Source organism: Penicillium macrosclerotiorum (genome assembly GCF_028827735.1).
Source record: "Penicillium macrosclerotiorum strain IBT 26536 chromosome Unknown utg000002l_segment0_segment0, whole genome shotgun sequence".
Taxonomy (NCBI): domain Eukaryota; kingdom Fungi; phylum Ascomycota; class Eurotiomycetes; order Eurotiales; family Aspergillaceae; genus Penicillium; species Penicillium macrosclerotiorum.
Window position 1 is genome coordinate 3,220,683 of NW_026643082.1, and position 15,585 is coordinate 3,236,267.

General features: G+C 53.1%; 5 protein-coding genes across 5 annotated transcripts; 2 read left to right on the plus strand and 3 right to left on the minus strand.

Moving 5' to 3' along the window:
* Nucleotides 1–2,299: 2,299 nt before the first annotated feature.
* On the plus strand, nucleotides 2,300–3,847 carry N7462_002300 (uncharacterized protein; the record flags this gene model as incomplete). Its single annotated transcript, XM_057074026.1, has 3 exons — nucleotides 2,300–2,710; nucleotides 2,784–3,390; nucleotides 3,465–3,847. The coding sequence occupies 3 exons, from the start codon at nucleotides 2,300–2,302 to the stop codon at nucleotides 3,845–3,847; spliced, it is 1,401 nt and encodes a 466-aa protein (XP_056937667.1).
* A 560-nt stretch (nucleotides 3,848–4,407) lies between these two features.
* Nucleotides 4,408–4,863, plus strand: N7462_002301 (RidA family protein; the record flags this gene model as incomplete). The annotated part of the gene is made up of 1 exon (XM_057074027.1): nucleotides 4,408–4,863. One exon carries the CDS (start codon nucleotides 4,408–4,410, stop codon nucleotides 4,861–4,863), a length of 456 nt encoding a protein of 151 aa, XP_056937668.1.
* A 496-nt stretch (nucleotides 4,864–5,359) lies between these two features.
* N7462_002302 (extracellular serine-threonine rich protein) lies at nucleotides 5,360–7,994 on the minus strand (the record flags this gene model as incomplete). The annotated part of the gene is made up of 3 exons (XM_057074028.1): nucleotides 5,360–7,582; nucleotides 7,666–7,848; nucleotides 7,932–7,994. 3 exons carry the CDS (start codon nucleotides 7,992–7,994, stop codon nucleotides 5,360–5,362), a joined length of 2,469 nt encoding a protein of 822 aa, XP_056937669.1.
* A 1,508-nt stretch (nucleotides 7,995–9,502) lies between these two features.
* N7462_002303 (uncharacterized protein) lies at nucleotides 9,503–9,918 on the minus strand (the record flags this gene model as incomplete). Its single annotated transcript, XM_057074029.1, is given in 2 exon segments — nucleotides 9,503–9,799; nucleotides 9,814–9,918. 2 exon segments carry the CDS (start codon nucleotides 9,916–9,918, stop codon nucleotides 9,503–9,505), a joined length of 402 nt encoding a protein of 133 aa, XP_056937670.1.
* Nucleotides 9,919–12,483: 2,565 nt separating this feature from the next.
* Nucleotides 12,484–14,477, minus strand: N7462_002304 (uncharacterized protein; the record flags this gene model as incomplete). The annotated part of the gene is made up of 2 exons (XM_057074030.1): nucleotides 12,484–13,457; nucleotides 13,514–14,477. The coding sequence occupies 2 exons, from the start codon at nucleotides 14,475–14,477 to the stop codon at nucleotides 12,484–12,486; spliced, it is 1,938 nt and encodes a 645-aa protein (XP_056937671.1).
* Nucleotides 14,478–15,585: the final 1,108 nt, after the last annotated feature.

A 15,585-nucleotide genomic window follows, 5' to 3' on the forward strand; every position in this document is an offset into this window, starting at 1 on the left:
AGTTGGGCAGAAACCAGTTCTGAATTTCTGAAAGCTGACATTGAGATGGGATTATTCTCAGTTTAAATGCTTCGCAGGGTCATTGCTTAGCCTATCCTTTTGGCGATGTCATTTTACTACATGCCAGCATGTCCGACTTTTCCTCGTCTCTAGCAATGAGATCCGGTGTGAGAAGTGGAAAGCGTCTCACCATCAAACAAATTGGTGCATTTAGACTTTCGGGGCAATCTCCGTTCTGGCATACCTCGGATCTACGAAAAGTGGAGAAGGTAGTATAGGGCTCAGAAATGGATAGAATTGGAGAGCAGCCAGAGAATTCAGAGAAGCCGAGGCAGTAAACACATATTCAATCACTTGAATTATATACTAGAAATGAGGAGCTCATTGGTGCATCGCTGTTTCCCCGGGTTCGCTGTTACTTCTAGCGTGACGGGCACAGATGCCCAAAAATTCTAGGCGCATACTCGGTCAGCGAATGGACCACTCTGTGGCGTTGATTAGCCCTGTTCGCACTTGGAGCATTGATCTATGGTAGCCAAATACATGCTAGTAAGCTAATCCACTTTGTTTCAGGGTACAAGCCTAACTTATTTCTCGAACGGTCCGAGGAACAGTTAGTGTGGGGAACTTTAGCCCCGATGGGTCCCGTCTCAAAAATGAGTCTCTTTACTGTACAACAGTTTCGGTATCTGACCTTGACCTTCTAGTCCTGCATGGCATGGAGTGGTGGACCAGAGGGGTTCGGCTCTTTGGATGCAATTATCACTATCGAATGCTACTGCTATCGCGAAGTTCCACTACTGTACAACCATTTTTGGGCTTGAGCGGGGCCCATGAATCATGAAGCACAAATTCCAGACATTCCGAGGTATTACCGAGAAAATGGCTTTGATGAAATCTGTACACAATAGGCTTCAGATGCCGGGTTCTTCAGTTGAGAAGTCATGCGCCTCTCAATAAGCCACGCGCTTCATGGCTTTACCCCGCACGTAAGAAGAATTTCGGAGTTGATGGATCAACTATTACCAGGCTCGATCAAAACCCTGGGACCCTGATTGTAAATTAAAAAGACCCTGCATAGACCCGAGATCTAGCCCTGCTGGGAGTCCCTCGAGGATGCAACAGGATCAAAATTGAAACGACTGTCGTTCAAATACTTCCGTCATTCGCCTATTAATCTAGTTCCGCAGAATCCCGGATCCCAAACAGGCCAAGACGAGGCCCAAGAGCCCGAAATTGAGCGTATTAGAGCAGCTGCCGAGCCGGCAGTTAGAGAATCGGCATTTGTGGGCCGAGGTCAAGCCTTTGATGAATGCCGATGCGTTAATAGACGGACAATGCCCCGAAGGCAGACATGCCCAATCGAGGATAGCGAAACAGCCAAGTTTGGGTATCTGGTTCACAGGAAATCAGTTCGTAGAATGCATCCAACTGAGGTTGAGGGTGCATACCTTGTAAAAATTGGATACCATTTTTGACTGCCTCTCTTTTCTGGAAGCTAATGTGAGTGAACCGCCGGAGGTGGGAATACATAGTAAGACGCTAGATCAATATAGTCAAGTATAGCGGACATCAGATATTTCAAAAGCTATCAAATGAACTGCCAGGCTGTGAGAGTGTTGTTCGGGAGTTCATTATTTTAAACCGTCGATCCTCACCCAATCCTGCGCTGCGAGAAGTACAGGCCATGGTTCTATACGCCGTAGACTTAGAGACTGTCCCATACGCAGCTATTCACTCAGCCATCGATAGAACCACGACTATAGGATTTCACCACCATTCGCAGTTAGATAATAAATGAATCACAGCCAAACGAAATCCAGCAGATATCACCTGTTGCGGAGATGCAGATTTGGCCGTAACATGATTTGCGTGATCTCATGAGCCACATGAGCAAGTGATGATTCGGTGGCGGTGCCATTTAGGATGTGGCGGTGCATTCGAGGGGTTGTGGGGTCGCTCCACATGCCAGCCACCCGGTCCCAGTGATATCATCGATCGATGTTGGGATCACAGCTGACTCTACAAACCTCGCGCCTGTTCTTTTCATTTCTTGACTCACCGAGACCATCATACTGAAAGATTGCGATCCATAGCCCGATCGCTCTGCGGCTTGACGCAGTCTCTGCAGCTGTTGACCTGTCAACCGCAGGCGCTCAAACCCCCTGCTTCCACAACGCGCGCAGACTGTATTTCCCCAACCTACTGTGTTTTTGGTTTCTTTCAATTTTTTCAACCACCTGAACATTACTGTCCTCTTTAACGGAAGTGGCAGCGTATCTCGCCAAACAAGGCCAGCATGGCTATGCAGTATTTTAACCAAATCAAAAACCGCCGGCGCTCGTCACAGATTTTGAAGCCTCCAAACCCCGTTTTAACCGCCGAAGACGAAGCGTTCTTGCAGCAAGTCACCTCCCAGCCAGAGCAAAGGCCTCCCTCGGACAGTCAAGCCAGCCTTCAAAATCAAGGAGCACTTGCAGGGAGCTCTCAAAGGCCGATCTTGGAGGATGGGCCCCAGAACGTCCCCCTACCCGCATCGCCCGCAGAGGAATTTGGAAAGAAATTAGGCGAAGAGGAACGGAAAACCCGTGATCAGGCGGAGAATGTCAGAACCCAATCGGAGCCAACCCAGCCCCAGGATGCACCGGGCCCAGAGAAGAAGAAAAGATGGAGTGGCATGTTCTGGAAGAAAGGTCCAGATTTGAAAAAGGTATGCAGTTCCACCAACCGATCGAGCTTCTTTTCCTCTCTGTACAAGGCTTATAGATCTGCTTCCTTTACAGGAAAAAGAAATCGGCACAGCTGACCAAGGGAAGTCACAAAGCCCTGCGCCGGCTTCGAGGACCACTTCCTCGCCCGAAAATAAAGAAGATGCTCAGAAGGACCAGGAGGACATGACGGATATTTTGGAGCGGTTGAACCTAGCGGCGGATAACAACCGGGTCTTCTCGATCAGCGATGAGACGCAGGAGCTCCTCAGGAAGTTCAAGTTGATCTTCAAGGATCTGGTTAATGGGGTTCCCACGGCTTATCAAGACCTGGAGATGCTGTTGACCAACGGCAATAGGCAACTGCAAGATACCTACACCAAACTTCCAAGCTTCATGCAGAAGTTGATTGAGAAGCTTCCTGAAAGGTGGACCGAGTCTTTGGCGCCCGAGATGCTCGCTGTGGCCAGTGAACGAGCCGCGCAGAGTGGTGTCAACATGGAGAATGTGGGCAAGGCGGCTGCTGCCGCTGAGAAGATGGGCCTTAATGTCCCAAGTCTCAAGGAACTGGTTTCCAAGCCGGCGGCGATTGTCGGGATGCTGCGATCAATCATGGCATTCCTCCGAGCTCGCTTCCCGGCTGCCCTGGGCATGAATGTTCTGTGGTCGCTAGCCTTGTTCAGTATGTTTTTACCCCCGCAATCTCTGCTTCAGTACCCTGTTCCGTCATTTCTACTTACACTGTTTTTGTTTCAGTCCTACTCTTCGTTCTCTGGTACTGCCACAAGCGTGGCCGTGAGGTTCGCCTCGAGAATGAGCGCCTTGTAACCGAGGAAGAGATCCAAAAATTGAACGAAAATGCCGGCGAGGGCAGAATTCGCCCTACCGAGACCTTAACCACTACCGCCCCTCGGGGTGCGCCGGCCGATGAAGTTCGCGCAGGCGTACGGAGAGCAGAGGAGGCCCGATCTTCGACCGCAGTCTCCGTCGTTGCTTCGGAACCAGGTGAAGTGAATCGGAGCGATGAAAATACTCGCCCGGCCCCTGTTCCTACCCGGTCAAAGTCTCGTCTCTCTATCTGGTCGCGGTCGAAGCCGGAGCCGATTCCGACCAATATTACCCCTTACCCTGGGACATGACATTGGTAAACCCTTTATATTCCTCCACCATGTATCTCGGTTGGGAGAATTGTCTGCCAGCTCTGGGATAGACATAAGAGAGTCTATACTGTGTGTTTTATGGGTTGCCGCCTTGTGAGAGTGCGCGACTATAAAACGGTTCTGAAATATCTGATACCCATGCAGCTAACAGCTAAGCGACTCCTTGGATGTATGTAGCAATAAAGCCATACGTAATCATTGCGAATACCATTTTCTTCTCCAAATTGTATACAAAAACTGCCAATAAATAGATCCGACCACTATTGAAGCGAGGCATCGTGTTCCTCTCCGGTGTAGACCAACCAGTACCGGCCGGTAGTCCGCCGAGTCGGATCCCGGCCCGCGCTCGGATGTACCCGACCTACGACGACGAAACCCAGATCACCAATAAAGCAGGCGACCAGAAACAAACAAGACTGAAGCAAGACACACATTTCCCCCGAATCCAATTTGATCCTTCACTCTCAGACCCTTTACCCCGAAATTTCCCACACTACACCAGATCCTTGCTCCGATTGCCCATCCGGCCAACCCCAATCATGTCCACCAGTACCCCATACTTCCGCCCGGCGGCACATGCCCAAGGCCTCGCCAACTACCCGCACGCACGCACCGTGGCCGGCCCCTCGGGCCACGGCGCCTACATCTACGTGTCGGGCACATCCTCGCGGCGCGGCGATGGGAGCTTCGCGGGGGCCTCGCGCGGGACGGACGGGACTATGACGTTTGACATCCGGGCGCAGACGGAGGCGGTGCTGGCAAACATTGACGCGATTATTCAGGGCGCGTCGGAGGGGCGAGCCAGCATCCGTGATGTGGTGGATGCGACGGTGTTCTTGACGGACATGAAGGGCGACTATGCCGGGATGAACGAGGAGTGGAATCGAGTGTGGCCCGATCGGGAGGCGGCGCCAGCGAGGACGACGGTCGAGGTGCGGGCTTTGCCGCGCGAGGAAATTTTGGTTGAGATTAAATGTACGGTGTACTACGTATGAGCGTGGTGAAGGGGATGGTTATCAGTTCTGGCAGATGTACATATTGTGTTGGGAGGATGGAGGGAAAGAAGATGTTGTGGCTTGACCAGAGCCTACCGGGACTGGGTGAACTACGTATAGGGTTTATTATTATGGAAAAGAACACGGGCTCTATCGATTCACGAGGTCTATTGGCATGCAATTAGGGAGCGAATATTAAAGTACAAAATCAAATCCCTCGTGGTGGACATTAAACCCCAGTCCGTTCACTGGTTTCCCGTCATGAATCTGGTCAAAGCGCCTGGAGGAGGCACGAACGCAGATCAGTCAGGTCGTGAAGGCATGAAACAAATTGAGAAAGGAAGAGAAATGGCACAGGATATGTGTATCAGCAAAGGATCAGAATATCGATTCGATTTGATAGAGACAAGAAGGTAAAGGAAAAGATAAAGATGGTGAAATCGCAATGGTCACATGGGGCATGGGATGCCCGAGAAAGAGTAGGGGTTCACGGTGTCTACAGCATCAAGCTGAAGAGAGCGACCACAGAGCCCAACAAAAGGCTGGAGGCGATCGACACAGTCGAGGCCGAGTTGAAGACCGGCAAGGAGCTGGCGGAGGCACCTGCAGTGGCGTGAGGAGTGTATGCCACGCTAGTGGCGATGGTCGACGACGCACCCACAGAGACGGGGCTGTTGCCTGTGTTGACAGGCGAGGCACCACTGGGAGCCGCAGGGACAAGGCCAACAGTCGGGGAAGAGCCAATGGCAGTGGTGGTAATGAAGGTGACCTGGGGCACAGTGACAGTGTAGGTCGAGTAAGTAATCGTGGTGCAGGGAAGCGCGGGGGCAGAGGTGATTTCCGCGGGAGTAGAAGTCACACCGTTGGCACTGGCGCCGGTAGGAACGGATGATGAGACAGTCGGGGCCAGGGTGATAGTCGAGGGGATACCAGTCACAATGCCGGGGTTCTCATCAACCCAAGCAGCACAAATACCGGTGAAGTAGGAGAGACCGGCTTGGATCTCGCTCTTGGACGAGCCCCATGCCTGAATGCAAGAGATGACCTTCTCGGTAAACTTCTCGTTGGGGCAGAAGCACTTGGCATCACTGTTGGAGGTGCACTTGGGAACCAGAGAGAGCCAAGTGTTGATGCACTGGGGCACAGTGTTAGGGCAAGAAGACGAGGGAATGGAGCTCGGCACGGACGAAGAGCCAGTCGAGCCAGAGCCTGCCGAAGTGGTGACAGAGCCAGCGCCAGCGCCAGTTGGCAAAGCAGAAGTACCAGTAGCACCAGCACTACATTTGGTGCAAACAGTAGACGTCTCGGTGACCGTGATGGTGGACAAGGTGCTGGTAGGGACAACAATGGTCGAGCCACCGGTGGTCACGGTGTTGGTCACTGGGCAAGTAGTGACAGTCTCGTATGTAGTAACGAAGGTGGTGGAGTCCTCCGGAACCGAGGGGGTAGAACCAGCGCTAGCACCAGTAGGAATCGAGGTGGTTGGAGCAGAGACAGTAGGAGCCGGGCTAGATTCAGTGCCACCAGGGGCAGTGCCAGTCACGCTGGGAACGGTGGTGAAGCCAGCAGTGCATCGAGTGCAGATGGTCGAGGTCGAGGTCACAATCACAGTCGAGATGGTGTTGGTGGTGATCACAGAGGAAGAGCCGCCAGAGCTGATAGTGCTAGTAACAGGGCACTCGGTGGTAGTCGTGTAGGTCACGATGGTCACAGTCGACTCCGGAGGAACAGATGAGGCGCCACCAGCAGGTGCCGAGGGGGTGGTGACAGGAGACGAGCCAGAGGGAGCCGGAGAAGTTGCAGGCAAGCTACCGCTAGGGCTAGAACTGCCAGGAGTCGATCCAGCAGGAGTAGAGCCAGCAGGAGTAGAGCCAGCAGGAGTAGAGCCAGCAGGAGTAGAGCCAGCAGGAGTAGAGCCAGCAGGAGACGAGCCAGCAGGAGAAGTCTCCACCGGGCTAGATCCAGTGGGAGTTGATCCAGCGGGAGAAGTCTCGGTCACAGGGCATACGGTAGTCGAGGCGTAAACGGTCGAGGTCACCACAGTGGAATCTGCGGGGCAGTTCGTGACAGTCGGGGCACAGCTGGTGATGGTGATCTCGCTGGTGATCAGAACGGTCGAGGTAGTCATCTTGGGCGGGACACTGACGGCCGTAGAAGAGCCAGCACCCGGCGTGATGCTGGGCACTGACGGGCTGGACACCACAGGCACAGTGGAACCAACTGGGCTGGAGCCGGTAGGGCTAGAGATGGCCGGCACGGTAGGCACCGAGGAGCTCACGCCGGCAGTGCTGGAGGGCCCCGAGGGCAAGGCCGAGGTGGTGCCGGGAGTGCAGTCGAAGCCAATGCTGTAGATACCAAAATCGCAGCTCTCGTGCTCGCTGTCCTCGGGCAGCTCGAAGGAGACCGAGGTAGCACCACCACACTGGTCATTGGTGACGGTTGTGCCGCCGGAAGTGCAGGAGGCGGTATTGTGACACTGGGAACCATCCGGCATGTTGTAGATGATGTTCATGTCCGTATCCTTAGAGGTGGAGATGTGGAAGTGGGTGACTGAGAAATCATTCTCGGAAGAGCCGCACGAGAAGGACGGGGAAGAAGAGCCACTGCTGCTTGAGCTGCCCGAGGACGAAGACCCTCGAGAGGAAGAGGAGCTGCCGGAGGAAGACGAACTTCCCGAAGAGCTTCCGCCACGAGAGGCGGTACCGACGATGCATTTCTCCTATAAAATACCAAAGATAGTCAGCAAAGACCATCCTATAGTAGGCCGCCCTTTACCGGCCGGGATAAACAAGCATAACTGACATTGCGCTTGGAGAGTCCGGATCCGAAACTGTTGGAGCAGCTGAAACCGGAGAAGTCGAAACCACCATACGAAGAGAACGAGCCAGTGGACAGGCTTGACCAGTCAAAGCCGGACTTCTGGTAGTCGTTACACTGGTTGGAGGATCTTCCTGGGCTAGAATAGCATTGTTCGGAGCCCCAGTACTATATCGAGGGTCAGCTATCCAGAAGAACACGAACTGTAAACAATGCGTAGCGGGAGGCCGCGAGGAGGCATGTCCACATACCCCGGAGGTTGCCTGAGTGCCCGCGAGGAGCGATAAAAACGTAGCAGATGCGAAGGCCTTCATCGTGGAAGGAAGTGGTGGTGGTTGGCCGTGATGTTGATGTGTATATCGTAGTGAGGGAAGTCGATTGGGTCAACGAGTGACAATATGGGGGAATAGGGAACGAAAGTGGGTAAGATGACGGAGAGAGAGTAACGAATAGAGTCAGAAAGGCCTGAGAGATGAGTCTCTTTTGTATTGTTGGAAACCGGCAACAATGAAATCAAGCGAAGGTGATATCAGGCTGCAAAGCGAGTGGGACAAGGAATCACGATCCCTGAACGAGTGTGTTTAGTCTTCGATGAAGCGGAAAGTAACCGCGTAGCACCACTGGCTACGAACAAGGCAACAAGAGAAAAAAACGGAAACGGAAAAAGAGAAGCAAACTACGCAATGGAAAGATCCACGAAGGCGAGGGAAGAGGAGGCCATTTAAACCATCTATGGGAGCAGCCAAGACCCTTGACGCCAGGGTCTCTCGCAACTTGGATGGGGGTTTTTTTGTTCTGTTTTCTTTTTTTCCCACTTTTATTTTTATTTTATTTTATTTTTATTTTTTACTCTAGGATTAGTCCTGCAATTGCACTGATTCCAGTGTCCTGAATGCAACCACAAAGCAAGACCCTTCTTTTTCTTCGGCCCCTGCGGACCTGGGGCTCTCGAGCGGACCTCCAGTGGACTGATCAAGACTTCTCCACGCCGCCAGAGGGACAAATGGTAAGACATTTTGTCAGAGAGCGCCCACTCGGCTGCCAATCGGCCGCTTGCTCGCCATGCTGAAACGGAGTGTGTCCCGAAGGAGACCGGGATTGGGCTGTTGTGCGAACGGGGGCGCTCTAGTGCAGGAACCTGCTGGAGCCGCTGCAGCGCCAGGGTTCGAAGCGGTTAAGCCGGGACCAAGACCCTCGTTTCGTCAGGAGAGCAATGAGGGACATCTTGTAAACAGCAACCCGCTAGAGCGACTCCGGTGAGATCCGTGCAGCAGACTCAAGCCTGCTCTAGCGAGTTCCATGCGAGCCAGTCAACGCTCCCGTCGGGTCCGGGGAGAAGTTCAAAGGTAAAAATAGCCCGCGGTTGCTTCATTGCTTATTTGCTGCATGGCAACCGGTCTCCCTGAACCAGGAACGAGGGTTTCTTTTTGGTCATTCGCGGTCGAGTTGTATTCGGATGACTCAGTCCAGGTGACGAACAGGCGCCGGATCGACGCCGGGTGCAGGGTTGATCACATCTGCAGAAACCACCAAGGATCCGGCAAACTGCAAATGGTAAAAAAAACTACGATGGCCTACAGACGCTCTCTACCACGATTGAGCCCGCAGACGAATGCCGACGTGTGAGCTTCTTCGATCCGGGTCAGGCTCCGATCGTCGCTCGTTTCCCGAGATGCGTTGTCTAGTCTCTGGGTCGGCTCGTGGACTCCACAGCCAGGCATGGAGACTCGTAAGGCATCGGCGCAAGACTTGTAGCTAGAACGCAGGGTTGAAGTCCACCGGGACCCGTTCTACTATACTCGATGCATCCCCCCGTCGATGATCATGCAGCGATAGTGTACCCTGGAGGGTCGTCCTGGTGCAGTCGACTCAGGGAATCGATCAGACGAACCGAAACGGCCCAATCCAGCAACTGGGAACCTGCAAGCCCAGTGTTGCCGCCGGCGTCTCGCCCTGAGACCTTTTGGTCAGAGATGGACAAGGCCCCGGCTCGAGACTGGCCCACGCCCTTAGGAGGATTCTCTTCGGCTGATCGGATGACGGCAAAGTTTGCTGTCCGCGAGTTGCCCTGTGCGTTTATGGTTATGCTTTGTTGGTGTTGCTTCCCCTCCCAGATCGTCTGGAAAGGCTGACGGTGGAGTCGTAGCGCCGGGCGGCATTGCAATTGTCCAACCAGCGTCCCTCGCGCCGAAGTCGATCTACAGGCCAAACAGCATCGAGCATCACGGGCATCAGCATGGCCAGCGGCAGTCTATCTGGTCTTGTTGCTGGTGCAAGGCAGTAAGAAAGAGGTTCGGACTCAGCTTGCATCTAGTTCTGCCTAGTTCAAACCAGGGGCTCTCGACAGGTCCACGACTTGCCCCCTGTGGCGTTGCTCGCGGCCCCTGTGGAATGGATCGTTCCTTTCTCGATGGAGATGGAGAACCAAGGAGGGGGGGGTGGTTTGTCTGGGCTTGATTTGTGCCAAGAGCAGCCACCGAACAGACGGAGCAGACGGATTGGAACTATCGCAAAAACGGGTCGCTTCTAAGAGCGCCATCGACCACGTTCTCCGAGGCCCGCAATGGGGTAGAATGGGCTTCCACTAAGCGGCCCTTATCCCCGTCCCGGCATTTTTCGTTCCTGCATTTGCATCGGCCGAACTAGCCTTCCGGTCTGTGCAATCGATGTACATAGGCTCTCCGTGACTCCGCAGTGATTTATAACCCTATTCGACATCCCGATCTCGCTCCCCACTCTCTGAGAGCCCAACAATACCAGGTGCATTCCGTAGGAAGATCCGGCCTCCCCGTCTCCAAAGCCCATAATTCCATAAACCTTTTCAATGAGGTTGCGTTTCGCATGAATTGATTGCTCTCGTTCTCCTGTTTCAAGCCCCGGCACATATGCCAATGTTCTCCCAAAACAACTGGGCAGCTGTTGGCGCCCCGCTGGTCGCACGATGGCTTTGTCTTGCAGCCCCCTAAAAATACGAGCGAATAGGAGCGCCCACTTCTCTCCTTGGCGCTCCAAAGAAGAGCTTCTCCTACACTTTGCTACGGGGCCATTTGTTCAATTGTATCGCTTTCGGCTAGGGTCAAGGGGTCAAGCTTCGTTCTCGCGTACCGATCATATCATGTTTCTCCCCCATGTGTCCCAATGTAGGATTATGGTTATACTTGCGGGGAGTATAATAGGAGGGAGCTGCATAGTATACCTCCCCTCCCCCCCCCCCCTCTCCGGGGCCCCCTGTCCCTGCTTCTACCAGCGCAGCCAGCGTTCCCCCGGTTCGTGCCATGTTGCATTGTTCACACAAAAACCTTGCAGGCCCGTGGCTTTGTGGACTCGTCAAGCCCAGTTTCAGCTGTTGCTCCCTGCAGAGACCCTGTTCAATGCCCGTAAAACCTGAGACCCGTTGCGAACGGTAGGGCTAGACCCAATCCAGCTGCGACCTCTTTAGTTGCCCCTGGCTGTCTCTCTCTACAGCTAGGTCGTGCCAAGGAGGCTTGTCGCGAGAGAGTTAAGAGAGCTCTCGCCGACAATAGTACCTCGGAGGGCGGCCCTCGGAGACAGTACGTTCTGAGCCTGGTCGTACTACCCCATGTCCGGCTTTATGGGGAAGCTAGACCCTCGCTAGCTTGTTGGGCGATGTGTCTTGTCTCTCGAGAGGCTAGGTTTCAGGCGGAGGGATTCGATAGATCGATACTGTTTTCCCCTGTTCCCCTGTTCTCCTGGTGGCTTTATGTGTATGCCGCTCCTGTTTTTATGCTTTTCCGGCCGATATCTTGGTGAATTGTTCTAGTCTTGTTTAGAGTCCAGCCGACAGACGAGTGGGAATCGCGCCAAGGGGAGGGGGAAAGGGGAGGGGGGCAAGGTATCAGAGAGAGTTGACGGATTGACTTGCTTTGGTATCTATCCACCAGGGGTTGTTTACCATGCTGATTATTTTGGCTTGGGACTGCGGGGTTTCGTTGCAGGATGATTCGTACGAGGCATTCTAGTCAAATCAATCGATAGACAGGGGGCAGACGTTCCGGACATACGAGTTGATGGTTTGAAGGGGGAGCTGCAAGAAGAGATTGTCTATACAAGCGAACAATTTTGAAAAGATTTGAAGTTTTTTTTTGTAAAGACTTGAAATGGGCTAGATAAAATAATCAAAATACAATCCATCATTCATGACATAAAAACAAAGTGCAAAATGGGTTTTAACTCCATAGATAATCACAGGACCACAGGTATCACCATATCCCTTGGATAGCCAAAGAAATCATGGGAAATGAAGAGAGCAAAAAAAAAAAAAAGGAAATCAAAAGAGAAGGAAAAGAATGAATATTAGCAACATGCAACATCCAATGCTAACGCAAGAACGGATCAACTTTTTGCGGCTATGAGCCATCGTCCATCAATCAATCATTCTTTCAGTAAACAACATAGAATGCCGGGGAGTACATCAATGACTCTTCCACCTCCAGCCTCTTGGGAAGATAGAGAGAGGGAGGTAGGTTTGAAGCCATCCGGTCAAGAGAAACAATATAGCTTTAACTGCACCTTGACAAAAGAATGACAATGAAACTCTTTAACCATGTCCGAAACTCTAGATCATGGGAAAAAAAATCATCAACTGCCTCCCGAGTAGCCAAGTCTGCCAGCGACTCAGAACATGTAACAACGTCCGTGTGTATCATGCGATCTTGGGGGGGGGGAATCCAAATTTCGTGGAACTCGTTAAAAGGGGGGCTGGGCAGTTCCAGCCATGGACTTGGATCTCGAAAAGAAACCTCCTCTCTCGAGGAGTTCGTGTAGAGACCCATGAGCTGCGTTTTAAAACGGGAGCTGAGTACGGCGGTGCGCGTCCATTAACTTTCGCCGCACCGCCTCGCCACCCGCATAACCACTCGCTTTACGCTTCCGCGTGGGTGTACGTTGATCGGTATGTTTGGCATGGCGGAACACACTCGCGGGCCGTGAGGGAGAGTTGGCAGGCATGAACTCTCGGTGTTGAGGGAGGCGGAGCAATGCCTGATACCGATTGTGGTTGCGACGAAAAGCAGTGACAATGCCCTTGTCCAGGTGATTGAGGAAACGCTCCTCTTTGTTGGCCGGCTGCTGGTTGCGAGTGGGGGTAGGGGTACCCAGAGTTTGCATGCCTGAAGTCGTGGCCATTGGGGAAATAAGGGCCTCGTCTTCAAAAGTATTGCCGTTGTCTTCTTCATCCGAGGATCCATTGCCAAAGTCAATGAAGTCATCCACGTTCAGAGCAGCCTCGGGATCATCGTCGTCATCGTCCTCAAAGGAGCTGTCAATGGTAAAGTCTTGCGAAGGGTAAAAAGCCTCGGGGGGGCCCATCACCTGCCCACCTGGGGTGAGGTCATTGCCGAGAGCGGTCATCATCAAATTGGCACTGGATGCCAGCATAGGGCTGAAGTCGGTCTGGTTCGGGGAGGCGAGGGCATCGGTGTCACTCTCGTCGATCAGTTGCAGGGTGGTTTGACGAGGACTGTTGTTGGCAGTTCCAGGCATGCTGTTGGCAGCCGAGTCCAGCCAATCGTGTCGAGAAGAGGCATAGGCCGGGATAATGACGAGGTGCTTGCCAGTGCAGTCAACCAGAGCAACAGGCTTGTGAGGGTCAGCCACGAAGGTTCCCATAATGGGGCCTCGGCGACGGGGGATGCTATCAGTTTTGTCATCACCAGTGGCAGCTAGGGAGTCGGTGGAATCTCTGCGGAGGAGGGAACGAGGATGGGTGATCGTTGCGGGCGGGGGCAGGTCTTCATCGGTGGTGTCACCGTCATCGGCTGCAAGAGGAGGGTTAGCAAAGCAAAAATATAACATGCACGGGCAGCTAGCATACTCTCGTATCCACTCAAGCTGCCCTCGGAGGTTCCGTCAGACTCGACATGGTAGATATTTCCATGGCCGTAGTCCGCATCACCGAACATCTCCTCAGACTGTCGGCGATTACTGCGGTGGTATTCATTGTCGTTTTCAATCATCCGACGCAACTGGGGATCCAAAGAATCCTGCTGAAGGAAATCGCTAGGGATCTCATCATCGGTGTGAGATTCACTGTCCGAAGAGGAGTCCGATCGCTCCTCGAAGTGAACTCGACGAGCCACGGGAGTCTCCACGGTTTCACTAGCCATATCGGTTTCTCCAAAAGTATCCATGGCACTGTAGAGCTGTTCCTCATCAAAGAAAGATGCAGCGGGGAGAAGCATCGCATCCCCAAAGATTTCGGCGGAACCATGCCACTGCCCATCAGGAACTTCGGATGAGGGGAGAACACGGTGCTCATTCTCCGATTCCATGATCATGAGCTCCTCCAGTTTCTCGACATCACCCTCCTCATCATCAGCATCAGTGATGTAGTCGACTGCGGCATATACATCATCCGAGCTCTCATCCGAATCACTGGCACCACTGCTGAAGTGATCATCGGAATCTTCATCATCGGAAACCCGTCTTCGCTTGCTTTTGGCGGGTTGGCGCCCCGTCTTACGGGCGCTGTTTTGACGGCGACTGTAAGACGGGGCCTGGGCTAGCGGCCGATCTTCCTCATCGTCCGCATCATCTTCCGAGTCGTCCGCCTCGTCACTCAACTCTTCCAGCGAGGACACGGAGGAGACGCTTGAGACGGAGGAAGAAGAAGCTCGTCTCTTTCTATCGAGTCGGCCATTGCTCTGTTTCTTTGGTTGGTTGGCGGTCTTGGGTGAGATATCGAGTTGCCGCAGTAAGTGGGACTCGGGAGTGGCGGGGCGAGGAGTTTTCAAAGAGCTCTTCGGAGCCCGCTTGGAGGCGTAGGGAGATTGCGGCATTTTGGTGAGCGAAATCGTCGCTTTTGGTGTCTTTGTAAATGTGTATGGAAGGTGATAGATGATTCGTTGAAATGGGATATTCACGAGATACTCCCAAATGCGGTTGATGGTATGAGATTACGTTGGGTGAAGCAACGTCAAGGTTTTTTTTTTCTTATCAAGGTCGAGAGAAGGAGAGAGTCGAATATGGTCGAATAATCCCGGGGTTCGAGGGGGTATTGGCAGACGAATCGAGAATGGGGATGAGAGGAGACGGCGAAATGAGGAGGGGGTGTTTTTTTTTTGTTTGTCGATCGTAACCACGAAAGCACCTGCAGTCCAATAGGGGGACGCTGAAGTGCTCTTTCTGGGACTGTACTGGGGGGCAATTTCGACGCTTCAGAGCGGGCGTCGAAAGAGAAACAGATATCGTCGAGTGGAATTGAAGGGTCGGAGCTGCTGGACTGGGGAGCCGGCAGCGTAGAGGGCTCCCCAGCAGAGAATTTACAGCTCAACGAAAGCCATTTGGCAGGAATTCACGACGATATCTTTTCAAGGGGGGGGGGTAGACAGTAATAGGTCAAAGGTGTGGCACGAGGGGTCAGTCGAGGGAAGTGGGATGATGAAGAGAAGAAGGGGAGGATGTGAAGGGATGCCATCGATTTTTCCCGCAACGCAAACGCAGGAAGTGGAGCCGGCCGGTGATTGGCGCTGCTCTCCACGCGCGCCCATTCGCTGGCGGCAGTTCACCGCATCTTTTGCGCCAATGGGACGCTGCAAATGGCAATGCGCTGCTCATCTCCGAACCATCTACTCCATACAGTTGACCCCTCTGAGCCTGGAGGGACTCGACTTGGGGGAGGAGGGAGGAATCTGACTCCTCGGCGTGTATACTCTCGTATCTACTTCAGTCATCGAGCATGACTCACATCTACTCCCTACTGAACCCTCGAAACAGAACCAGAATCACGACGATGATGAAATCAAAGTTTAAAAACAACAGTAGATGACGGAGTGGAAAAGAGGGGGAAAAACTATGAAAAAAAAATCATTCCACTAGTCCACGCAGGCAAAGAACAACAAGCGCAAAACTTGATGCTGCGGGTCCATTGTGGCACGGGTTAGGGAC